The sequence below is a fragment of the Corvus brachyrhynchos genome, unplaced genomic scaffold, assembly GCF_000691975.1.
Source record: "Corvus brachyrhynchos isolate BGI_N302 unplaced genomic scaffold, ASM69197v1 scaffold101, whole genome shotgun sequence".
In the NCBI taxonomy this organism is placed as follows: domain Eukaryota; kingdom Metazoa; phylum Chordata; class Aves; order Passeriformes; family Corvidae; genus Corvus; species Corvus brachyrhynchos.
In genome coordinates, this window is record NW_008237239.1 from 15,443,071 (window position 1) to 15,468,514 (window position 25,444).

General features: G+C 37.8%; 1 protein-coding gene across 4 annotated transcripts in view; it reads right to left on the minus strand.

Moving 5' to 3' along the window:
- The window catches only part of ESRRG (estrogen related receptor gamma), a 342,621-nt gene that overhangs the window by 123,106 nt on the left and 194,071 nt on the right, over positions 1-25,444 (minus strand). For all 4 annotated transcript variants that reach the window (XM_008630337.2, XM_017730040.1, XM_017730038.1 and 1 more), the window contains one exon: positions 1,414-1,829. In XM_008630337.2, the coding sequence (XP_008628559.1) occupies positions 1,414-1,816 (403 nt within the window). In that variant the 5' untranslated portion in view covers positions 1,817-1,829. The remainder of the gene's footprint in view (positions 1-1,413; positions 1,830-25,444) is intronic.

Here is a 25,444-nt window from a genome sequence, read left to right on the forward strand (position 1 = left end):
CCTCCAAAACAGAGACTTGAAATGAGCACAGTTTCTGTATGTGTGTTCATTTTACACGTAAACCCACGCCACCACTAGGAATCTTTGTTTACTGGTTGTCAACAATGTAACACTTAGTTCCATTATAACAACTGAAGTCTAATTTTTTTTTTAGCGGCTGTATGGCCCTCATAAAATGGGTACTTTGTGCTGGTAGAATGCCCAAATCTCCCCAGCAGCAAAATGGATGAGAGAAGAATAAAATGGCCATTGCCTCAGCAATAAATAAATTAAATTAACATTCATTATTTTTCCTTATTAATTTTAAATTAAATATGGAAGCACTATACTTAAGAAATCTTGACCAAATGTTTCCAGTCTGGGGTTATGTGAAATTACAAACCAAAGCTCACTTTATGTTCATTGTTAAAAAGAATAGTATATATCACCAGATTGCACTGTCTTTCCTGAGAATTTCAGGTGCTCAACATGTATGAAATCAAGCAGGTTTTATTGAGGAGCTTAAATTTGGACTTAGCAACCCAATTTTAGTCTCTGAAGTCTGAGTTTAATTTAATGTGACACTATATTCCTGCACAGGCCAAGCTTGGCCTCATGTTCTTTAAATAAAGCACCTTCAATTTTACTTGAAAGGATGCTATCTAAATCAAAGTAGAAGGTTATTTTGTCTCCATAGGTTCTGAAGCTAGAAGAAGCAGTCATGCAAATTTTCCTATTTGTACTAATTTATGCCAAAATATGTGGCATATTTATAATACATATCAAGAGCAGGTTAGTAAAAAATACTGAGCAGAGACCAAAAGCTGCCAACTTACTCTCCTTAGAATGTGATCTTACAGTTATTTGTTGAATCCACTTATGGCCACTATATATAGTGGGTGAAAGACCAGTTATCAATACACTGATATGCACAAAGCACTACACCACTGCATTTTGTTCCATTCCAGTATCAATATACATGCAATGGTTCTTTAACAAATATAAACTGGATTTCTGTAACGATTTAAGTACAGCAGTGGTGTACCCTAGGAGCAACACACAAGCATGATCCTGTGTGCCAGCCACAAGGTGTGTTCAAGAGGCATCCATGACAACCTTCAGAAAATCCTCCACTTTCTTCGCAACAATCATTTATGGGAATCCAGACAAACTCACAGAGAAAACAAATCTGAACACCCACTGGATAGCACCAGCGTTTTTCTATTTTCTGGAATCAAAATAAACATGGCACTGAGCTAAATGTGACAGACAGAACTCCCAAAGAAGACCAAAGTGGCTTCTTCATGAGCAACATCTGTAGGACCAAGCAGAACAAAGAATGAAAGGGCACAGTCTGAAGTCCTAACAGGCTTCAACCAGAGACTGCACGTTTTCATTTTGAGCAAAAGAAAGGAAGCTTAACAAATAACCAACCTTGAATTGTCCTCTTGAAGAAAGCCTTGCAGGCCTCGCAGGAGGCCACTCCATAGTGGTACCCTGATGCAATGTCACCGCACACCAAACAGAGTCTTTTGGGCATGGAGTTCAGCATATATTCACACTTGGTCTGTGAGTCTTCAGCGATGGTACTGGAGCAGTCATCGTACCGTTTCCTGACCGGCCCGTTGCCCCCGAGCCCTGTGGCCGAGGGGTAGAGGGGAGGCGAGTCCAGCCCGTTCTGATGCCCATTCATGGTGGAACTGTAGCTCCCGCTGGCGTCGGAGGAGCCACCGGGGCTGTGGTGGTTGATGCTGTCCGTCAGAGAGGCGGGGCTCGACGGTTCCGTCTTGATGTACGACGAACAGCTGGAATCAATGTGTCGATCTTTGCTTGACATTCTGCAGAGAAGCCTGCAGTGGGGAGAGAGAGAAAGAAGAATCTGTGTATTAAAGACAGTGCTCTTTAAGGCTGCTCTGGAAGGGTTAGGGACTGCACATCATTCATTCATTAGTCAATACTTCTTGTTCTACATGAAGGTAATCAGCATAAGGGCATGACAGAGCTTTGTCAAAGCTCCAGACAGGCAGTAAACAAAAACTTTAAAGAGACCAAATCCGTCCATTGTCCCCTCCACCTGCCCTCCAGGCTACATGTCAACTTCACATCAACTCTAAATTCTGGACTTGTCATCCAGCAAGTCAAAAAATTTAAAAATTCCTATTACATGGCTTGGCTATTAAATGTCTTCATTTTTCCATCTGTACTTTCTTTCTGTAAATTCCACCATTACCAGAAACAAATATTTCCAAGTTTAATCACATAAATGTTCTGCTCTGTAATTAATATTTGTCAAGACACTCAACTAAAACACGTATCCATCATGTATTGATCTGATCCCAGAACTGAAGAGCAAGTCTCTTGCAATCTTTTTTTTCCTTCATTAATACTGCTTTATTATAGATACAGCTATTTAGTAACGAAGTAGCACATCAATGGAGTACTCTAACAAATAATTAAGGCTGAACTCCATTTTCACAAAATCTAAGTGAAATGATTCATCAGCTGTGGCTGCAATTACTTTCTAGCCATTATCCTCAGACTAACCAGTAATAACTACGCCACTATCCCATATATCTACAGCTCTATAGGATCTGTCATTTTACATGTTCCATTCTTGGATTAAAAAAATATATTAGAGGAAATTTAACATAAAGGTTTTGTCTTTCAGAAGGTGAGATTTTGTCTTCTCAGTTCTCAGAGTTTCAGAATTAAGCATCTGAAATAAAACCATACAATATCTGATCCAACAAGTCAGTACTTTCTACAGGGAGGACTGGGGGAGATACCTTCGTCTATTTCCATCCCCAAGTGTTTTTATTATTTTTTAACACATTTTAGGGTGAACAAAGGACAAAAATAATAATTAGTAAGCTCTGATTCAGATATTATCCTCATTTTCTCCAGCTGCAATTATGAGACCACAGTAGCAAATGGCTTATACAACGTTTTCCTGACAGTACTCTCAGAAACTGCCAGATTTCAGGTGATAGTTATGAACATTTCTTTAGAAACATTAACTGCAGAAAAGCAACTATCCCATAACATCACCTGGAGCTATGGATCTGTGTTTTCAAAGAAAATATGTAAATTCAGACAATTTGACCAACTTAATTTTCTGAAGTAATTTTTGAGATCTTCACTTTTCCACTTCTTTTTATTTAAAAATAAAAAATTTTCATCAATTTCTACTTTAATATCTGGAATCAAATTCACCAATGGAAAAAAGACATAAATCAAGAGTTGGCTTCCTTTCCAATGGGGGTAATGGAGATCAAAGCCTGACCCTTCATTAAAGAAAAGTGTTTAAGATGAAATTCACCCAGTGCCCACGGATTTTATTTAGACTTCTCAATTGTTCTAATTTTTATTGTAAAATTCTATTGAAAACAAACAATGTGTGAATTTGGAAACCAGCCAGATTGATGTAGAGAAATGTTACCCTCTAAACTTAAAATCAGGGCTTATTTGGGGAGGTGGAAGGAGCAAGCTATCTGGTATCAGCAAATAAACCAAGGAAATGGGAAGGTTAAAGCTGTGAAAATATCTTATTACAGTGGACCACCTGCTTGTGTTGTCCTTTCTGCAAGAACTGGAGGGGGGGAAATCCCCTTGCCAGCCTGCAGTAGCGTGTGCCTTTTCTTCTGCATCTGCTGCCTTGTAGCCGTCACTGTTAATGAGTGTTGTAATTAATAGATAGCTCTCTCTTGTCTTTCTACTTGCACTCTGGGCTAAGCACTTTTCTCAAGTCAACGTTTGAAAGAAAGCAGGTCGGCACTGACTTACAGCAGCTCTGCGAATTCCTTTTAATTTAGAGCACTTACACCACCACTCCACTTATTACCTTATAATTACTGGACCGCTCTCACATACATTACGATCTTAGACTAGAGTTAGAAGTTATTAGGGTACTAAAACATGGTGTCTCTCTGTCTCTCTCTCCTCTTGCTTTGACACTGAATTTTATACAGCTATGATTAAAATTATCAATTAACTTTCACATTTTACCAGCTAATATTTTACGTTATTTTTCTACACACTAATACTAAGATCCTTTCATTGACTAAACAGGTACTTGGTTCTATTTTCACCTGCCTTCTGCCAAGGCTCCACACTTAAATTCTCAAAATACAGCTCCTAGCAGTCACTGCCTACAGTCTGTCATAACCAGACGTGGTGGCACGTTCCTGTATGAGACTCCCACTGCCGATTTTTTAAATCTAATTTGTGCAATAATGAGCTCGAATGTCACCCTTCTCCTTCCAGAAAAAAAAAAAAAAATTGCAATTAATTAGCTAGTCAACTGCACGTTGTTTTGGCCAGTACAGAAGTGGCTGTCTCCCACTCCAAGCAGTCAGAACCAAAATACCATCTCAGTTCTGACAAGCACCAAAATCTGATCACCCGTGCTGCCTATGCTAAAGCCTGTCTGCTGATGCTTCTGAAGTAGCAGGTTCTGGTACTAACCAAGACAGAGCTGCTTTTGGCTCCAGCTTCAACAGTACAGACTGGATTGGTGCATGCTGGCAAAGTGTAAATGCGGTTAAAACATTAACTATTCCAAGGAAAAGCAAAAACAACAGCGCCTGACTCTGAGAACAAAAACTTTCTCAACCCCCAGAAGGTGAAACAGAGACAAGGCTGGGTACTGGCTGTGGGTGGGCAACAGACACCTACGGCTTTCACTCCTTCGTTACTGCACCACTCCTGAACAAAAGTAATTCAAGAGCCATCTAAAACGGATGGCAGGTGTGACCACCATCAAATTATCATGCTGAACGTTTGGAATAATGCCTAAGCTAGATCTCTGTAAAATCCCTCCCTCAGTTCCCTCCTAATTACTACTTAGCTCGTTACACTGAAGAATTCCTAGACACCATTGCATTATAGTGTAAAACTACAGTTGGAGCTTAATTCTCTCTTCCTCTCTGTGTCTGAAATTCTACAGCTCTATTATTCAAGCCTGAAATATTCACAACTATCTATAAATTCAATTGTCAGCCAGTGGGTTTTATTCTAGACCTCACTTCAATCTAAAATTAGAGGCACTAAAATTCACATTAACTCTAAGAGGAATGTAGTGAATAAGACTTTATTTCAAAAGAACACCTTTTTGTCAGAAAGAGCTATTTTCAAGATGATGGCTTTATCTGCATTCGAAGAGAATAAGCCCAATTCCACATTGTGCTGTTAATGCAAAATTTTTAGGTCACATTGGATTAATAAAAATCTAAATTTAGTTAAGGTTTATGAATAGAAATAACATGTGTCATATAAAAACGTACAGTATTTATTTTAAAGCCTTGGTGGGGTTGTTTTTTTTTCTTTACTAGATTTTAAGTCAAATAAATGGCAGCTCCATTTGTGGTGGGCTGTTCCGAAGTAAGGTTTCTAACAAGTGGGAGATCTTCAGTAAACTTTCCTTTCAGTAGCTTCAGGAAAAGTAACAACAGGCTCTACAAGCATTTCCATGCCCATATACAAGAGAAAATACATAAGGTGCTGCAAGCCATGGCTAATATGGAATATACAGCATTAACTCTTCATGTCTACACTAAATTTACTTCAAAACGTCCTCATTTAAGCAAAACCTGAAGCCAGGAACTGCTGGCAGAAATGTACAATGACAGAGCACTTCAATAGGCAACTTCTTCTTTAAAATGGTCTTAAACAATAGCGAATAAATTGTAATGCTATGTGCTTATGAAAGGCTGAATATATTAAGAATTTATTAATGCAATCACATTCATATTTCCATCTACCTGCCACATTACTAATGATATTGACAGTGCTGACACTGGCTAAATCAGTATCAATATACAACTAGAATGCAAAAATTAACTGCATCTGATTACAGTATATAGCCTTAAGAAAGAAAGCCTCATTCAAGCTACTGGAAGCTCTTTATATTCCATCCATATATATAACTGGTTCACAAAGTTACTTTTCCTTCATCTCCCTTATTACCAATACCCAAAGGAGGTCAAAACAACATGCCCATACCTCATAATCCATGAACACAATTCACATTTGTTTTTCAAGAAGCAAAAGCTCTGCTTACGGCATCATTCGCTACTTCAGACCCGCACTGGTGGTATCAGTGGCAGTAATAATTAGTTACAATAACTAAAGTGACCAGCTTTACTGCAGACCAACACTAAAGTCCACTTTTACCTGCACATAAAGTATTTTCTTTTCTTGAAGAGATAATTGCCCTATTTCCATAAAGATCAGAATAGGTTGTTAGCAGCTGACATTTGTAATGACGTGGGAGCATCAGCAAGGTAGGTGTTATTACGCACCCCTAGGTACTTTTCACACTAACAGTACCATCCATCTGATTTTCCTCCAATACCTTCCTCTCCCATGGATGTCTACCAAAAAGGTCTTGCTACCCTCGGACTTTAACTGTGAAAGCCAATGCATTAAAGAATCTCTTTGTCTAAGTAACAGAGAAAGTCTGTACAGTCAGGAACGGAAGTCAGATCCTCGCTTTGACTATAAATACCACATTTCCTTCTAAATACTGTGCTTACTTTCAGTATCATTTCGCAGGTCTATACTAAGATCAGCAGACAAAAAAAGAGTCAGCGTGTTCCAGTGAATTCCCATACTCGCTTCCCTGACTGTAACAGAGAAAAAAAACGTGTACAAAGAAACTAAAACGTTGCTTCTCGCACCAACGCCCACGACAACACCTCAAGACATTCGCCAGGTCCTGTTAAAGAGCTGAGTAACAATTTCAGCCGAGCTGCTTTACACTGAGCATTTTTTTTCTGCTCCAGCTAATTGCACTCCAGTAAAGTGGTAAAATGTGAATCACTTAGTAGGAAAATGGGCACCAGCTGCTATTGTCAGAGAATGGAGACGCCGAAGAAAAGGAAAGTGACTGAATGAAGTGTCATGTCAGAAATCAACGGTGCAACGTGTGATTTGAGAAAACATGACTACTTTACAGAGACAGGGTGTCATTATGGCATCACAGTAATACGATGCTTTGACAACTGCTGGGTCTAACATATCATCATTGCATTAAGGTGCACTGGCTTAGTTGGAGGAAGGAAAAGAAAGGATTTCTTCTTTTAATAAGAAATATTGTAAGGCCTGCTTGGTTAACCTAGTGGATGAGATCATTAATTGCAAAGTATTGCTAATCTTGTCCTATGCATGCACAAACAAAACTGTTATTAGGCTCAAGGTCTTGATTAATCAACACACATGTACAACCACAGAGTGAGGAGTACCAGATGCAAAAGAGAACAGCTGTGGGGGTTTGGTGGGGTTTTTTTCTGGGGAGTAGGGTGGGGGTTGTTAAGAAAAGCTGAATGTTTCATTGCTTTTTGTAATTTCTTCTTTCTTTTATGTTTTCTTGAAACCTTCCCCACTACACCTTGGTAAGCAAAAGCAAAGCAAGCCAGTGACTTCTTCCAGAGCAGCTGTCAAAGCCAGTAGCAGCCGGAAGAGAAGAAGCAATGCTTGAAGCCATCATGTTGTTACCAGCAGTGGCCCGAGCTAGCTGGTGACTGCTGACAGAGGATCCAGCTTCCCAAACAGTTGCTGTTGCTCTGTATGTGATCTACCCAAGCTCTGCTAAAGCACTTCCTACACACAGTGCAGTGGAAGACTGCACTACTGTGCGTGCTCATTTTTAGCTCAACAAAACAAGCCAAACAAACCATTATCTCAGACCCTTCACATTTGCACCTCATCTGAGAGGCTGCACTTTTGTTTTCTGTGCTGCTTTCAAAAAAGCAAAATTTTCAAGTGGCTGACTACAGACCCTCCAAAACGAGGGGGAATTATTTAAACCTCCTCACCCACCGTATATAAATATTCATTATTGCTTCCCATTCTATTTGAAGTTGATTCCCCATGCTTCCTGGTTGATAAACTTTGTTAACAAGAAGGAAATGATCCTGAGATACCCCAATGTGTTGCAAATTATCACTGTTGACAGCTCCTACGTTTAAGGATTACATCTGATGCAACAATGCATACTAGTGTCATTTATCTTTAGCTCATTTCCTTGGATCTATTTCAATTGAGGGTGAGCATCTCTTGTTTATAGCTCTAAATACTGTAAGTGAGCAACTGGCAAATCAATAAAACTGTTAAATGCATAATAATACTGTGTAATTACTTACATGATGTTTTGCATAATTAACTGTCTGAGGTGTTCCTTGATATAATGGATACTCAGAGTATGGAATAACCTATAAGCCTATAAAACACACCCTGTTTATACGAACAGAAATTATGTTTAAAACTCTCATTCTAATAGTCCAAATCAGGCTTTGGCACTATATGACAGAAAGCCTTCCTTTCCTGCCAAGTCTAAATCAATTCTTATGGCATTACCTCATAACTAACGTGATATTTCACTGATGATGACTATTACCCTGATTACTTGGAAGTAATGTAGTAATAGCAAAAATACACTTAGATTAAACAAACTACTGCTATTTAATCAATATTATTGAGACAAACTAAGTGTTTTAATAAGTCTGTATAGATACACTAATGCTGGTTTAATTAAATGTATCCTTAGACACGCACAGGCTCTGCAGCATACAGATCCTATGGTTCGACAGACTATAACATAAAACTCTTCTGAATTTAAAGCTGAAGCACTTAGAGGCAACATGATTTAAATCTTTTCAAATGGAAAAATTATTATTCTTTACATCAGGTACTCTTTTAGGAACAAAAATGAGGAATAATACTCAAAGACCACACCTTTGAGCCAAAACACCAGACATCTGAAAAGGTGCCAGCCCTCAGTGGCACAGTTGTCCACTGTACCCAATACATGTCACTGCAACACACTGAAAAAAACAAACAAACAAACCCTCTGTCTGCAAGGCAAAAAATAAAAGCATATATAAAAAATTGCACCAGTGACCTTAAATTTTGCATGTGTTTTATGCAGGAAATATCCTATTAGCTGTTATGCCCTACTACTAGGCAGGCCATCACCAAAGAAAGTTCACTGCAGAAAAGACTTGCCTCCTTATATGGATCTCATGTTTTTTAAGTAGGAAAAGATACCTTTTCGGTATGCCCTGATGATTTAGCTTTCAAATACTTAAAAAAAAAGAAGAGGTAAATATTGAAGAGAAAGCAACAGAGGGAGATGGCACTTCAAAACAAAATCATTCTAGAATGCCTCAAAGTTAAACACAGAAGAGATTTATTGGATTTTGTGTATTTATTATGGTTCTGATACAACTTAAATCTCAGGGAATACTTCATATACCTACTTAGTTTTTAGTGCGTCCCTAACATTTTTCTCCTGGGTCTCTAACATTTTTACAGCTAGAACATGGCTGTTGTTTGAAGCTACAATCCAACCACTGTAATATACCTTAGACTTACCTTCTCTCATATAGTGACTTCTAGCCTAATTTTACATATATATATACACACTTTTTTTTTTTTTTTTTATTGTTACAGTACTTAACATCCCTGAAAACAGCCAACTCTGCAGCAAGAGAAGAGTTGAGAGCTGCACCAACTCAAACCAGGAGCATTCTCATGCCCAAAAAGTTCCAATCAAAAAGGCTGTTACGTGACTATCAGAACGATGGCCAAGCCTCACCATATGTAAATCAGTATACTGATCAGGAAGAGTAAGATTTTATTACTCCAAATGCAGACTAACAATTCATGTTACATGCTGTAAGACAGCAAAAATTCTGGTTAAGAAGTGAAATTCTTTTCTGTTATGGAGCATCATTCTACTTGTGGTTATATTTCAGTGGTATCAGGTGGGATCCACCTGATGTCTCCAGCCCCCAGAGGACATGGTAAAGTGTGAAGGAGTCAGCTCTTAATTGTGAGGACTCTTTTTATTAAGGGAAATCATTTGAAAGAGCAAAAGAAAATGAAATGTTACATTCAGCTACTTCAAGAGATAAAAATAAAAAACTACAAAAGTAAGTAAAGATTCATTCAAGAACACAACAGGCTTTCTAAAGAAGGATTATTTTGAAATGATTACAGCATCAAAAGTAGTAACTTGCACCAGTCAGAAAGCCAGTACTACAGATCAGAGAGACACAGCTGTCATTCATCACTTTCCAAAAGGAAAAAGAAGACAAAAAAATGCCTTCGGTCTCAAGAGAGAGTCAAAGTTTGCATCATTAGATTTTTCACAATTTCCAGCAGCAATTTCATTCCATGGCTGAAAGGCAGAGTGTAGGTGTGTGCACACCATGTACCTGTCTCCCCACCCAGCTCCCTCACCGATTTTCTGCAGATTTATAGCAGGAGAATTATAATTTGCACGCCAGGCTCTGTTAAATTGGAGAACCGATTAGAGAGAACACACCAGAAATAGTATCAGAGAGTGAGCGTCTTAAAAGACTCAGGACTAAAACTTATAAAGCAAGTGATCCTTTTCCCACCCCCTCACTCAGCTGGCTCCCAGTGTGTGCTGTCCTCCCAGACACATGCCACTGGATTTAAATCCCCCCTACACACACATGTGTGCTCGCACACGCAACCAAAAAGCTACTTGGGGAGTGGGGAAATGACGTTTTCCTTCAATCAGTGTTTAAGTGAATGTTTGTCCCAGTGTGTTACACCATGCTGTCAGCAAGCAGCAGGGAGTCGTTGAGTTGTTACTACATTTGATTTGACTGCCAGTAGGAAGCTTTATTTCTACCAACTGTTAGTTGCCAGCTCTACAGATCTTCTCCTAGTTTGAGAAGGTTTTATTTTTATATTTTCTTCTTTTAGCTACAGTCCATTATTTTTCTGTTTCACTCTGAGGACTTTCAGTGTATGGCAGAAGCATCTCCACATCTCCATGCATCACAGCAGTCCCTTCACTTACACTTGCTGCCTTATACACAGAAAAAGTAATTGTATTAAGGCAACCATAAGTCAGTCCTGACACACATCAAAAAAGTGATTTTTGTATCTGGAACCTGAATGAGAGGAGCAAAGATGAATATTTACATAAGCAAACTGAAACAGGGTAATTTTATTCTGATCTTTTCTGAAAAAATATGGGATTAGAGGAATTATCTCTGAGGAATAGATATAAAACCTGGGTACATTTTCCTTCCAAGGAGGGGGTTTGCCCTCCAGACCTTTATATGTTTCCTAGAGTTTTCAGTAGGGCTTTTTTGTTTATTATTCACATATATCCTGAAAGGTTTCTCCTCTGTAAAATAAGATCCTAAAACAGTTGTTTACAATGCTTCCTCTTCCTACACAATAATGATGATTTTGGTAATTAGGATCTAATTATAATGGATCTGACAACAACTTCCAACAACGAGAAGCATCTTTAGAAAAATGAAAGCATATGCGTGAATAGTGCAAGGAGGTGGGGTGGGGGAGAGAAATACATCCCTATGAGACAGCCCGAGAATTCAAGCTGAATGGAAAAGTAATTAACACTAAAGAGCTAAAACTGTAATTAAAGAAAATTTCATTAAAGTGAGGCAGGTGATTCCACTTTCCTAAATATGACAAGGTGCTGTATAAAAATAAAATAGCAGCCAGTTTCAGTGAGTAGAGCAGGAAAGCCATGTCTTTAACCAGATCAAATTCTTGAAATTGGCTGTCAAGAAGGGATTGTTGTGATTTATACCCGTCTATCAAGCGCATGAAAGAGAGAGACAGGAGAGGAAAAGAGGCAAGCTGCTGTCGCTTCCATTCGCAAAGCACCTTTAATTTCCACGGCACCATCTGTTACCAAATCTAATTCACATTCCCTCCTAATCTGGTTTAGTTCTGTAATACTAATTCTTCCACTACTCTTACGAACATCGCTCTCAAGAAAAAGCTTTGGTCCCGGGTTGGTAAAAAATTGAATATTATACAGTTTAGGTTCTGGTGACTTAAGTGAAGCAGGCTGCCCATTAAAATGCACTCCTGGTAAAAGGATTTGTTTTCAGTCAGCACAGAAATACAGAATTGCTCACATTTGAAAAAAGTCACGGGGGGGAGGAGGGGAGAGAAAAAAAGGAGGAAAAAAAATCACAGCTGATGATGGGAAAGTAGGCTGTGGACATGAAAGCAGTGGTTGTCATAAAACACAATTGTTGTCAAGTTTAGTCACTTTCAGTACTGGCTATAAAATCACTTTGTCACGGTCTCATATCGAAAGCTTGAAACTGTATTTTTGCTAAAGAAACTAAAAGGAGTGAGATGTAAGATTCTACGAGGGAGAAAACTTTCCTTTGAAACTATGAGATGCAAGTAACTGTAGGAAACCTAAAAGGTAGGGACAAAAATTGAAAGTGGTTTAAAACAGTCTCTGGAGTGCCATAGTCTTACTTTTTTACTTTTAGTGTTACGATGACAAAAATCTCAATCACTTTTGCAGGACTTGAAAACAATGTAGGGACCAGGCCTTTTCTGTGGCTAAGTGTTCTCAGACAGTGAAGTCCCTCAGCTCCTGCGTTCTAGGGTTGACTCAGCTTTCCTGGTTCCCACACAGAGCTCTCTGACCAGATCACTTGAAATCAATATTTAAGCAAGGAAACGGACCTAGGCAAATATTTCTAATCATACTGTTATGGTACTATTTATTAATAATGATCTTTAACTTACTGATTTTTAACACATTTCCAGAGAGTACCCCTATCTCAGTCCTACAGATGCACAAAACAAAACACAGAAAGGTGAAGAGTTGTCTATCGCTACTCAACAGGAACAACATCATGGCACAGGAACCCTATCATGCTTTGGGAGAATTCCAATCCAGTATATTTTGTTTGTTTTCTATGGCTTTGATCAAAACATGCCTTGGAAGTTTGAAAATTTACTTCTGAGAAGAGAACTTGCCTTCAACCTCAGAAATGAAATATATAGGGGTTTTTTTTCTAAATGGAAAACTTAATTTTAACACTTAATTAAATTTCTTCTTACTCCCAATTTAAAATGTTTATTTTTCTGTTAATTTAATCGCAATTTCTTCTTGTGAAGCCTTTCCAAATATAAAGCCTACGGCAAGAACACCATTAGCCAGCACATAGGGTAATGTGCGAACAATGTGTAGTTGTGAACAGCCCAAGGTTTTTATGATTGGGGTGGGGTTTTTTTTAAGGATTCAAAATGAAAGAGGGGAGACAATACTAGGCAAATAAATACTTTGGTAAAGTGTTGATCAAATACTTTACAAATACAATTTATCAGAATATTTTGTTTTCTACAAAATGCGAAAAGGAGTGCTAGTTTTCATTATATGAAAGAGGAATGCATAAAAAAAAAAATTCCACTATTCCTTCCATAAATAAATTTTTAACTGCTGTGAAAGAGCCAAGAACAGAGAGATGTCAGTTCTAAAGATGAACATGAATTCTGAAGAAGACTCCTCCTCCTCCAATATCACTGCTTGATTCTCAAAGTGCTTAAATTGCCTGGGTAATTTTATAAACGGTGTTGGGTCTGTTATTTTAATGGGAATAGTAGCTAGAAAAACAAAATCAAATTTGTTCCAAATACAGCACATCTGCCACTCATTGTGAGTCAAAACCTTGGGTACGGGGGAAAAAACCCAGCAATTCTGAAGCTCTGCAAATTTATACCAGCTAATGGTGTTACTTCCTAACCCAGCCTGTGATTTCAGAGGGTCTAAGGTCCTGATACTCTTGATACACAAGATGCAAGTGGATTACCATAATCTACTGCACCCAAGGAAAACCACACTGACATGCAAGGACTCAGAGAGCACAGCAGTCTATTTATTTATTTGAACTAAAGCATTTGAGTAATATGACTCTGTCTGTTAACACACAACATTTTTATTTCTATACTATGAAGCCCATAATAGCTGTAAATGAAAACTGTAGGAAGAAAAAAAAAACCTCTCTTCCATTGAATTCTACTCTTTCTTTGTTTATCTATCTTGATTCTGGAAGCACTGGAAATAGAAACAGACAAAACAAATAGTTTAGGTATGTTACTTGGGTGTGGTACTGATGACCGAATTCATCACATGTTGAGATAAATCAGAGAATTTATAGACGCAAAACCTATGCAGCTTAAGTATTTTCTAGTCTATCTTGGATTTTAATGTGTGATTACAGATTTTTACAAAAAAATAAATAAACCTTTGGCTTTTCACAGTTCTCTGTTCTTCACATATTACTACGTGTAATTCAAACCTATTTATGCCATTAGGTTTACATGTCAGAGATTTGCCTCTGCTATCAGCAGCAAAGGTCAGGAAGCAAAGCCTTTCACTTTTAAAATGTTTGCATGACTCCATAAGTTTCCAGGATAAGCTTTTTGCGAAGTCCTGATATTGTTTCTACTCTCTTTAACTTCTGCCTTCTATTTTGGTGGGAGTCAGAGGGAAAAGAAGAAAGAAATTCAGCATATTCGAGAAAAATCATCTAAAGTAACAAATATGTACCTGCCCAATTATAACATGCAGATCAGGGATGTTGCTACTTGCAATTATAAAGCAATTGTATCAATACACTGCAATCATTACATGCTTCACCTGTGGCCACTTCTTCTGGAAAATGTCATCAAGAAGCTTGTCCAAGAAAAGCTTTACATGAACACATCAGCATTAATTACTCCATATTGCACACTGCAAATTTCAGCTGTATTTTAACAACAGATTTGCTTCAGTTATTTCACCAGTATTAAGACTAGATCAAGTATTTATTTCTTTTACAGCTAAAAGTTCTGTTTAAGGTGACTGTCCTTGAGTAAGCAGTGAAAGGAAGATTGGCCTGAAGAAAGCATGGCATTCCACCAGTTATCCACCAGAAAATTCAACAACACACATCTGATCCAGAGAAGTTCTGTGCCTCGCCAGTTTCAACACAAGTTCAGGATGCTCATCAAACCAAGGATCAGCCCTGATCAGTTAACAGGATGGCATTAAATGATAATTTTACCAGATTAGGAAACAGATTTTTTTCTCATGATAGGACTGAGATCTGGTATAAGAATCATACCACTAAGCATCTACTTAGAACATACACCAAATATGCTCCACTTCTTTCCCAGTTCTTTACACAGTAGAGCGTCTGACAGTAAATCTCTGTATTACTATTGCTTCATGGAATGAATAGCCTGGTGTTCTGAAAAATAAATTATGAGCAACTAAGATAACACCAATATACTCAAGACTTTAACTGCCTATAGTTGGAAGCTTAATAAACTGAGGGTGCTTGTGGATATCAGCATGAACACCTGAAAGAGGCCACTCTCATCTACCCCTGGCTGGCTGCATCGTTCTGTAAAATCCAAAACGGGGCATCAACTGAAACATCCGTCATAGGACAACAAAAAACGATAGCCAAATGATGATGTGGGATTGGCTGACTGTACATTATACAGGCATGGTTATTCTACAGGTTGTATTAAATATGAGAGCCCGAGATTTATGTTATGGGTGAGAAGGCCAAGAATGCTGTAAAAGTGAAAAAATATGGCAACCGTATGCAGTACATCACCACCAGGATAATTATTTATATAAAAAGTTCCCATTCTTAGACTTCCAACATGTAGGGATAAAATTCATATATTCAAAGAAGACATAATAATAACCTGTCAGCTTGTGGTGACGGATATGTTTTTAATCCAAATGACCACAGTATCCAGTATACCTGTCATAAAAGGACACAAAAAATTGAATTTTCCTTTCATAATTCTTTAAGTTGTGAGGGAAAAACACAGAAGCATGATAAGTGGCTCATTTTGGTGGACAAATGGACAGGTAGTAGTAAAATGTAGGAATAAAAGGCACTGTTCCTTCACTAATGCTATTTTCACTTGTTACACACTGCAATGCAGGCACAGGGAAGGGATTCCTTCCTTTGCCTTTTCAAGTACACCCCTCGATAATCTAAGTTATATTCCCTACAATATGAGACTGCAATAAAAAGACTTAAGAAGTGTATTACACTATTTAGCTCTCATTCTAAAGCAATCCTGCACAAAGTGGCACAAAAGCACTATTTCATGTACATCTTAATAACTTGAGGCTCCTGCCCACAAAGGCCCCCTATTTTTAAACTCTCTGCTACTGGGAAGGAGTATCTGACCTGTATATTTTAATTTTTTAAAATTCACTCAATCCCTGGCAGAAATTTAATAAATCTATCAGATTCTTCTGATACAGAAGGAAAACTAGAGAGCCTGTTCCCGTACCCTCCACCCACAACACATACAAACTCACACCGCGCATTTGCCACTAATCTTCCCCAGCCTGCACTCTGCCAGGGGTAAAAATGACAAAGAAATTTAACTAAGTTAATTTTAAGTGCTGAAAATGTAGGCAGACTGCTCAGTTATTTCATTTTAAAAGATCTTCATTTTCCCATCTGTGTTATGGCAATTTTATTACACATTCGGCAAATTTACAGTAACAAGATGTTCCCCTGACAAATTAATCACTTTCCAAGCATTTTATCATATAAATAAAATATCACCTCAAGAGAGAAAATCAGCTCAATCAGTTGATTTAACCCATCTTTCGGGGAACTCGTCTGAAACAGATTGAGCGCATTTTTTCTGAAGAGGGACTGCGCACACAGCCTCCCGGACTCCCAGCTCATATGGTGAGGCTTTTCCACGAGAAAATGTTCAAGACTAGCTGATAGGATGCAAGATTCTTACTGTAAGAACTACCTTGCAGCAATGACAGATCTCCACTGGGAACAAATAGAGATTCATAAAGAACTTGGTAAGGGTTTTGACTGAGAAACTACATTTACCCTTAGATCACTGATAATATTTTCTGCAACATTTCTCTGGTGTTATTATCATCATAATGTAAGAGTAAAATATATACTGTTTTATTAATCTGCTCTAGTGTTTTAAGAATCTCACAATAAAATAACACAGGGAAAATGCCAACCAGTTTTGCAGCTGATGACACAATTTTTAACTTGGCTTTTTAAAATTTCCCCAGTGCTCTCTAATCTCATTTTGGAAAGTAAACTTTGTTTTTATGAAAAATAAGTGCCTGGCAGCATTAGCAATGCAATACATGCACAGCAGAGAAGTGCATTCAACTCAAGTTTTCCCAAACTAATCCTTAAAACAACTCAATGCCTTTCTGGAGAGAATCTGTCACTGAAGCAATTCAACTCCTCTGCCATTTAACTTTTCTCCCTCTGCCCTGCTCTCCCAGCTCTACCTTCACTCAGGGACTGCCAACAAGTATAAACAAGAACAAGGATGACAGTCTCTTTTTATGTTACTAGAACCTAAAGTTGTTAAAAATTTTAATTTAATTTAGCCAGATGTGTTATTTTTTACCTGGAGTTAGTAGTATCAACATAGGTTTTTTGTGTTTATTCCAACACTCTGAAGAAGTATTATAGCAAATTGCCCTTTTGCTGAAAGAACCACTCCACCAGGACACCACAAATATGTAATCCTTACAACATGACTGTACTCTTCGAAGAGATATTTGCAATATTCTCAGCAACAAAGTTCTGGGTGCCAAGGACATGAGAATTCACACATCTAGACAGGCTTCTCACCCCCTTTATTCCCTCAGCAAAATACTAACTTTACCTCCCCAAATACCAACACGTGAAAAATGCATGTATCAACATGACTCACTCACCGTAACAAGCAGGAAAACAGCAGCGTTTATGGAATGCAACAAAATAGCAACATAAATGCTAGGGATTGCTATATAATTAATAATGCTGTAAATAGGCATATTAATACTACAAGGCCTCAATATTAAAAGCTGTAAGCTCTGTACAACCCTGAAGAGCTTGAGAGCTATCAGTAAAGAAGGTTTAGATGAAAAATTATGAACTTACGTGCAAATACAGAATTCCATACCTTACATGTAATCTTTTACCTGCTACAGCATTCCTTGTTCAGGTACTTTTTAAAAAAAATTACTCAGAGGTCATGAAACACAAGAAAAAATTCTGAACATAGCTCAGAGGAACTTTAGATCTTTAAAAAGATGAAAACAAACAAAAATAGGGGGAAAAAGCTAAGCACAAGACAATTAATTATAGTATTTGTTAATTTTGTTCTTTGCTATACTCGAAAAATCTAGATATTTGTTTCACAAGATGCAAGTGAACCTGGCCAACTGGAAACGGTTTTATTATCCTTTAACCCCTTCCTTCAAGTACTTTGCCAGGAAATTTACTACCTCTATCAAATGACTTGGGCATGCAAACTTTGCAGGATATAGTCCCAAAAGTTAGTGTTTCATTTAAGAAGCAGCTTCTTCACCTTCTGCTGGAAAAAAAAGAACACCCTAAATATGAAATATGTGTCCTTGAAATATAGAAAAAGAAAAAATGCTTATTTGCAGTGTTTAATAGAACAATATTTTTAAAAGAATTGGAGCACCTGTAACCTTAAGTCAATGGAAGATATCCTGTTCTCAACCAGCGCACACAAATCAACAATTTTTGATCTAAACTGAAAGCAGTGCTTTCTTTGAGCATGAAACATAACATTCAAACTGCAATAAGAAAAAATACAGGCAGAAGATACTACTTTCCCCTCACTTAAACCTTTTAAACTGAGCAAAATTCAGCGAGTTTGACTGGTATCAGAACTTTGAATCCAGCATCCTGCCAGTAACTGACAGTCCAGCTGGCAGTGCAGGCACTGTGGAAGCAAATGAATTGGATTCCATGCAGTAAAGACACAATTGATTTCAAGATTCAGCTCACCTGGTTACAGGATCTGGCCAGCACTTTAGAAGAACTTCTGCTATGTTCAAACGAAAGCATAACAACACAGAGCCGTCCACAAAATGAAGGGCATATCTTGCAGACCTCACACAGGGCAGAAAGCTCCAGGATGAGAGACAACCTCAGAGAATGCTGGGTGCCCCTTATTTAACCCAAATTCCTACCAACATCCATTTATTCTGACAATATCTAATTGAGGCAGAGCGTGTTCCATTTGGTACTCCTTTCACAGCCAGCTGGTGGACAAGGCATTTAGAGGCCTCAGCCTAAATGTCCACGAGATACACAGAATTTCCTCAATTGGCTCTTAAATTTAAAATTTAACTGTTCTTTTTAAAGCCATGTCCTTGCAGTTCTGAAGTAGCCACTAATCCTTTTACACACCATAAAGTATTTCCATCATTTTTTTCCCCCCTGCAATGTCTCCCGATTCACCACAGCACATATACTGTGCTCCTAAACTTACTTAACAGTGGAATAACTCTATGGGAAGAGTAAGAACTCAAAGACCTGGAAAGTTAAGAATCATAGAGTTTAAGTTACTTTCAAAGGCTAAATTAATCTTCCTTTAATGGGGGAAATCACATTTTAGATATAAGATGGATATGCAAACTGACTCAGATACTTCAAAATCGTCTCCAGACCTCAACTTTTGCAAACAGTACCTCTTCAATCTGAGGAAGATACAGGACACCGGATCTTTTAATTTGAGAGATGACAAAATGGATTATTGGTTAGTTACACGTGCCAGCAGGGTGATCCATTACCATGGACGCTCTACTGCAAGTACACCATGCCGCCTTAATAGTAGTTAGAGCCTTATTGGCTTAAAAAAAAACGTAAAAAGGGTTTTGCATGTGAATTGAACTTAATAGGTTTGACATGGACTAACCTTAAAGAATCCAATCCACTCAAATCCCTTTGAAGGCTGCAGCTGAATTTCATGCAAATCTTAGAGAAGTAGCCAGGCTGCTGGGATTTCAAGATGCCATGTCCTTTTCTTCTGCAGATCTAAACCCAAGCAAAACAATGACACAAAACCCTCCTACAATTTCAAGGATTCCTCTTAAGATGATGCTGGTTTTGTTCTTTGGCCCAGGGATGTGTGACACTTAAAATTCGAAAGCAAAAAGAATCTGACATTAGGAAACATACTGAAGTCGGAAGCCAAATTTTTTTTTTTTTTTTAACACAGCACTGGACTAATGTTGCAAACATTTTAAAAAAATCTGACATGGCACGACTATTATTAAAATGCTTAGAACTGAAGGATGAACTTTTATGTTCAAATCAAGCATTAATGATTTTTCTTTTCTAAAGATAATTCAATTTTAGAAATAAATAATCCACCACAGTCTAAATCTTCTGGTGGTCATTTTGAAATTCAAGCAAGCAACTTGAAAATAAACCTACTTATTTTTTTAAGGCCACTGTAATTATGAAATTCTGTTTTCTTACCTCCATTAAAAATATTTTAAAAGATTTACATGTTCTGTGCATGTTCAGGTAGGCAGAAAAGCATGTATATATTTGTCTGTGTAACAATATATACACTGACAACTGGAAAATTATTTGTTTGATGACTGGATTTAATCTTCACCTGATAAACATGAGAGAATAAAAAGGAAAAGCATTTGTCAACTGCTTTTCCTCTTAGAATAGAGTACAGATGACTACAAATGTAACTATAACCAAATCAAAACCACACAGTGTGTATAAAGCACTTACTATGCAAAGCAGTTATAAATTCTTGGTTAACAAAGGGCACAGAAAGCCCTTAAAGGAAATATTTTATTTCTGCTAAATTAATACCTAAAAGCATTACATTTCATCAGTTTCACTTAGGTTTAAAGTCCCCAAAGATTCTCCTCCTGAAACTGGCTATATTTTATGCGCAAACCAGGCTGAGAGCTATCTAAATCTAGATAAAACTCATTGGCTTGTAATCTTCACAATGATCTATACATCTAAATCTATATGCAAATCAAACGCTCTCATGCATTAACACATTCCAAAGCATCTAGGAGTAAGAGAGTGTTTTCTCCCTCTCACAACTCCCCTCCTTTGCTCATCTCCCCCTCTCTTTATTTACACTAGCTACCTAAATAATTCACACTGCCTTCTTTTCAGCCTGAATGTTGCTCTGTTGAAGCCCGCAATGAGCTATTGCAGTAACCAGATGGACACATGAATGCAGCAGGTGGGACAGATGGCAGCCCGCCCTGTCTGACGCTGGCTGCCTCAGCCCGGGCTGCCTTTTCCTTCCAGGTACATTATCATCAGTGTAGCAGAAAGCAGCACGCAGAGGGGAAAAAGCCCTTTACGTACAATGCTGTGGGAACTAGTTAAATAAATGACCAGATGCTTATTTGCTTTCTTAACCAAAATGCAATTATTTAAGAGTGTGTAAGGAGCATTTCCCCCTCTCTTCCCTTAAAGGAGAAAACTTCATCTCTATTCTCCAGCAAGCCCCTGAGTGCTGTACATAAAACAAAACAGGCCCGAAATCTTATCAAGATCTTAAACTCGTGACTTCACAAAAATTTTGATTCTCCTTCAGTTTCCAAATACCTCTACTATTTCACAGGTAACTAGTCTCATTTTTTAATATATAAATCTATATATCTTCTGCTACATGGTCACAGTTTTCAGATTAAGTTTTAATACCTAGTATATCTACAGTGCAAGGCCTCAGTTTCCATCTATGTAGTATGTTTCTTAACTGAATCTGTTTTACCTATCTTAAGAGATATATAGAACTAGTAAGTTTATTACAAAATATTTTGACGCTGCTAGGGAAAATGCAAACTAAAGCTGAGGCAGTAGGTCTGTCTTTGACTGCAAAAATTAACAATGTCATGTGATACTTTCCTCTTTGGAACACTGGGCAAAATACACTGAAGAAGATGGTAAGACAAAAAACCCGAAATTATAATACATGCTTTGAACAAGAATACGTGAAAGAGAAAAAGACAGAAATCTGGTGACACATCTGGCAGAGTTTGACTGACACCAGTATCACTGTATGTCAGAAGCTGCCCTTTTTCTATAAAATGTACAGCTGTCCAAATAAGCAGAAGCAATTAACTTCATTTTCTTTTTCAAGTCAGCAGGCAACTGATACAGTGTATTAACTGAAATCACTGTTCAAGGACCATTTTTAAAAATCATATTGCAGAAAGGTATTAAACGTAAGCAGTCAGATGCTCTATGCAATTCTGTACTATCCAGATTTGTCCCTCCAACCTTTTCTCCCACCCCTTGTGCCATGTCAATGACAGCAGCCTGTGCTGTTCCCTGGTCTGTCTTCCTCTCACAGCGCTTCTACCTCTACCTCCTTCTCATTATCTTCACCTTCTCTGAGATGACACAGATGAAACCACCCACCTCTCCCTCAAACACCAGGTAGATATCTGTTGATCTGCAAAAAAAGACCCATACTTCCTTGGTAGCCTTTCTTGGTGTGCTTAAATAAAAGATACAACATCACACACACAGGTTTTATGCAACTACATAGGCACACATAGAGAGTATGGTTGGACTTGCCACATTAGAGAAGCATGCTGTGCCCTTTTCTGCAGCTTTAATGAATTGCTTGTATTCGTAGTCAGCAAAGTCCTTGAATAGGAATTACCTATGCATTTACACACTGTACACCAAACACAGTAGCATGACAGGGCCTCTATACTTCCATAATATAGATACTAAATGGTAACAGGGTACCTCGTACAGGACTGACTGGCAATTTCACTCAACTACTGAGTCAAAATACCATTTTGGTTTGGTTTTTTTTTTTTTTTTTATCAGAATAAGCATTTCCATGATGCTGAAGGCAAAAGAAAAAGTGTGAGTTGAGACATGTCCTGTATGATATTCTGCTTCCCCTGAGCATACTGGTATAACTGGAAAGAGAAACTGACTGTAAATAAACCTGCATGGGTAAATGAGAACTGGTCCAAACTGGCAAAGGAAACCTGAAACAAACAAGAACTTATCTCTTCAGGGATTTAAACACACTCATTAGGGACTCAAACAATAATAAACATCATAATACAGCATCTAGATTCATCTGGCCCAGGGAGAAGACATAGCAGCATTATGAAAAAGTCTATTTTTGTTTATTTCTGACCTGGCAGAAACCAGGAATTACAGAAAACCTCAAGGGACAGACTGCTTTCATGGGATGCCCAGACTGATTCTAAGGCCAAAGAGGTTAAGCACTCAGGATAAACTTTGGATAAGCAGCACAACTTCTGTATGCTTACATGTCCTAACTGAAAATCCTGAACTTCAAGGTTTGATATTACCACCTCTGAGGAAAAAAAAAAGGGTAAAAAAAAAAAAGGAAGAGAGAGCAGAAAAAAAAAAAAAGGAAGAGAGAGCAGAAAAAAATAAAAAGGTCAAACAACCCAGGGATCATACATGCAAACTCATAAACCTACACAACCGATTTTGGTACCAGCAACTCCTGAAAACGGTGAACTATGTACTACCAGGTACACAAAAGCAGTTCAAGCTATAGTAACCAGTTTACAGCATCACAGAGGGCCAGTAAAAGCAGTGCACTTTATAAATGCTATCACACAAGTCATGATTTCACTATGATGATATAAGCTGTTTTCTCAGCAACAACAGATGAACAGAACTCTCAACATGCAGGAACATCCTCTTTAAAATTAAACCTCTGAGCCACCTCCAGGTTGCCATAACACTAACACACACATTATTGGAGCAGCAATCACAGAACCACACTTGGATTCAAAATGTGTATTATGTTGGTGAGCTTGTTTCACTAGTGATAAAAAATCAATACATTAGAAAATTAGGATTTCCCAAGCCTTCTGTTTTGAATATCAAAACTCATTGTTGAAACAATCGTGTATATTCTTAGCATTGAAACTGTGTACCTAACTCTACATGGAAGGGGGAAATGCAATAAGAAACAATGAAATCATTACTTTTATAAGGTTTTAGGTATGTTTTCACAGTGTAGGTACTAAAGCAATTGCTTTTAATGATGGATTTAAATCCACTAATTAACAAGGTAAAGTGACTGCTCCAGGTGTTTTAGAAAATAGATTAATTCTTGACTATTTTTTGCTCTCAAACAAACCTACTCAATTCTATTTAACTTCAGATTTCTGAACCAGAGTGCATGCAATCTTCCTGTTTGGGTAATTCTTGCTGTTGCCTTGTGGACAACATGCATAAGCAAAGCTCTCATCCTATCCCAATGTATCCCCTCAAAAATCAGACCTGTACCTCTCTAGAGAGGTGTATAGGGATGTCCTGAAGCAAAAAGAGTCAAGTTGCGGAGGTGTCCGTGAAGACATGATCTGGACCCTACAAAAGCAGCTATGGTTCATAAAAGCATTTCAGAGCAAAAAAACCCAAACCAAAAGGGGAAAAAAAAAAAAAAGCATGGATAAATTCATATCTATTACCTGGCAACTTGCAAGCAACTAGCATGATGAAAGGAGACTGAATGATCAAAAAAAACTTCATTCTGGTTGGCCTATGAGAAAAGTAATTGTGAATCCCAATCCCATAAGAACATCATAGGAAAGAAGACATAATTATACTTAAACTGGACTTGATATAAATAAGATGAAGTTGATTTTCAAGAGGATTAAATTTTCCTCAGAGCTCTGCAAACAGATCTGATGATTTTTCCTAAGGCTGAGTTTGCAGAACTTCTGAAAATGCTTACCACTTCAGGAAAAATGAGTTGTGTTTTTTGTGGGTTAGTGTTTTGGTTTTGGAGTGGTTTGGAACTGAGAGTTTGGTTTTTTTCTTTTGTTCGAGGTTTTTTTGCTGAGGGTTTTTTCGATTTGGGTATGGTTATTTTTTTGTTTTGCTTTTCTTTTGTTGTCTTCTTATTTTTCAAATCAAACTATGTATATAGTGTAAATGCAGCTTGATAGATACAAATCTCTTCTCAAACCTGTTCCAGGAATAATGGGAAAGAGAAAAATACTTATAATACAGAGCATAAATGAAGGCAGATTTTGATGTTGAATGTAATGGATATAATAAATACACAGTTTTAACAGCTCCCAAATATGCAAACACAGAGGAATGGAAAAGCTGCCTTTTAAAAGGAAATGGGTACAGAAGAAAGAAGCAGACATTAAACCCTAAATTGCAAAGGTGTAATTTCAAAAAGACAGTAAAATCTACCTCCCCCTCTATGTCAGTGACTAAGAAAGTTTAAACACTGAACACTGACGTTCCATCCTCCCTTCCCTCCGCTCCAGTTCTGAAGCACTAACTTTGAACACCTTGACATTTACCTTTCTGCCTTTGGTTTAACAGTAACAGAGGAACACTCTTAAAGGAGGAAAAAGTGTCTTTAAAAATCTCAAATGCATAATAATTCTTGCACTTATTCCTTTGCAGCTGAGCAGAGCCATTTACATAGTCCACTAAACACTGTTTAGTAAACACGAGAAGAGTGCTTCTATCTTACTGCCCTTGTAAAACCAACACAGGGGTTCTGTTTTTAGTGCACACTCTGGTTCAGCATTAATCCTGTTTTATGTTGTTCACACCTGCTGCTGACTAGCAGCCTGCTGCTGGGTTGTGGTTTGTGCCGCTCCCAGACAATCGTCACCAGGTCCAACAAAAAAACTAATCACTAAAGTGGAAACAAAAACCCAACTGCTGTGCAAAAACTGTAAAGGGGAAGAAAGGCCTGACATTCCTGTTTCCTTTTCCTTACTCTACTAATCCCAACTGTTCGAAATTTAAAACTGGGGTTTAAGTGCACATGCTTATATTTAGTCCTCATGCCTAGCTTTTCTAGGAGT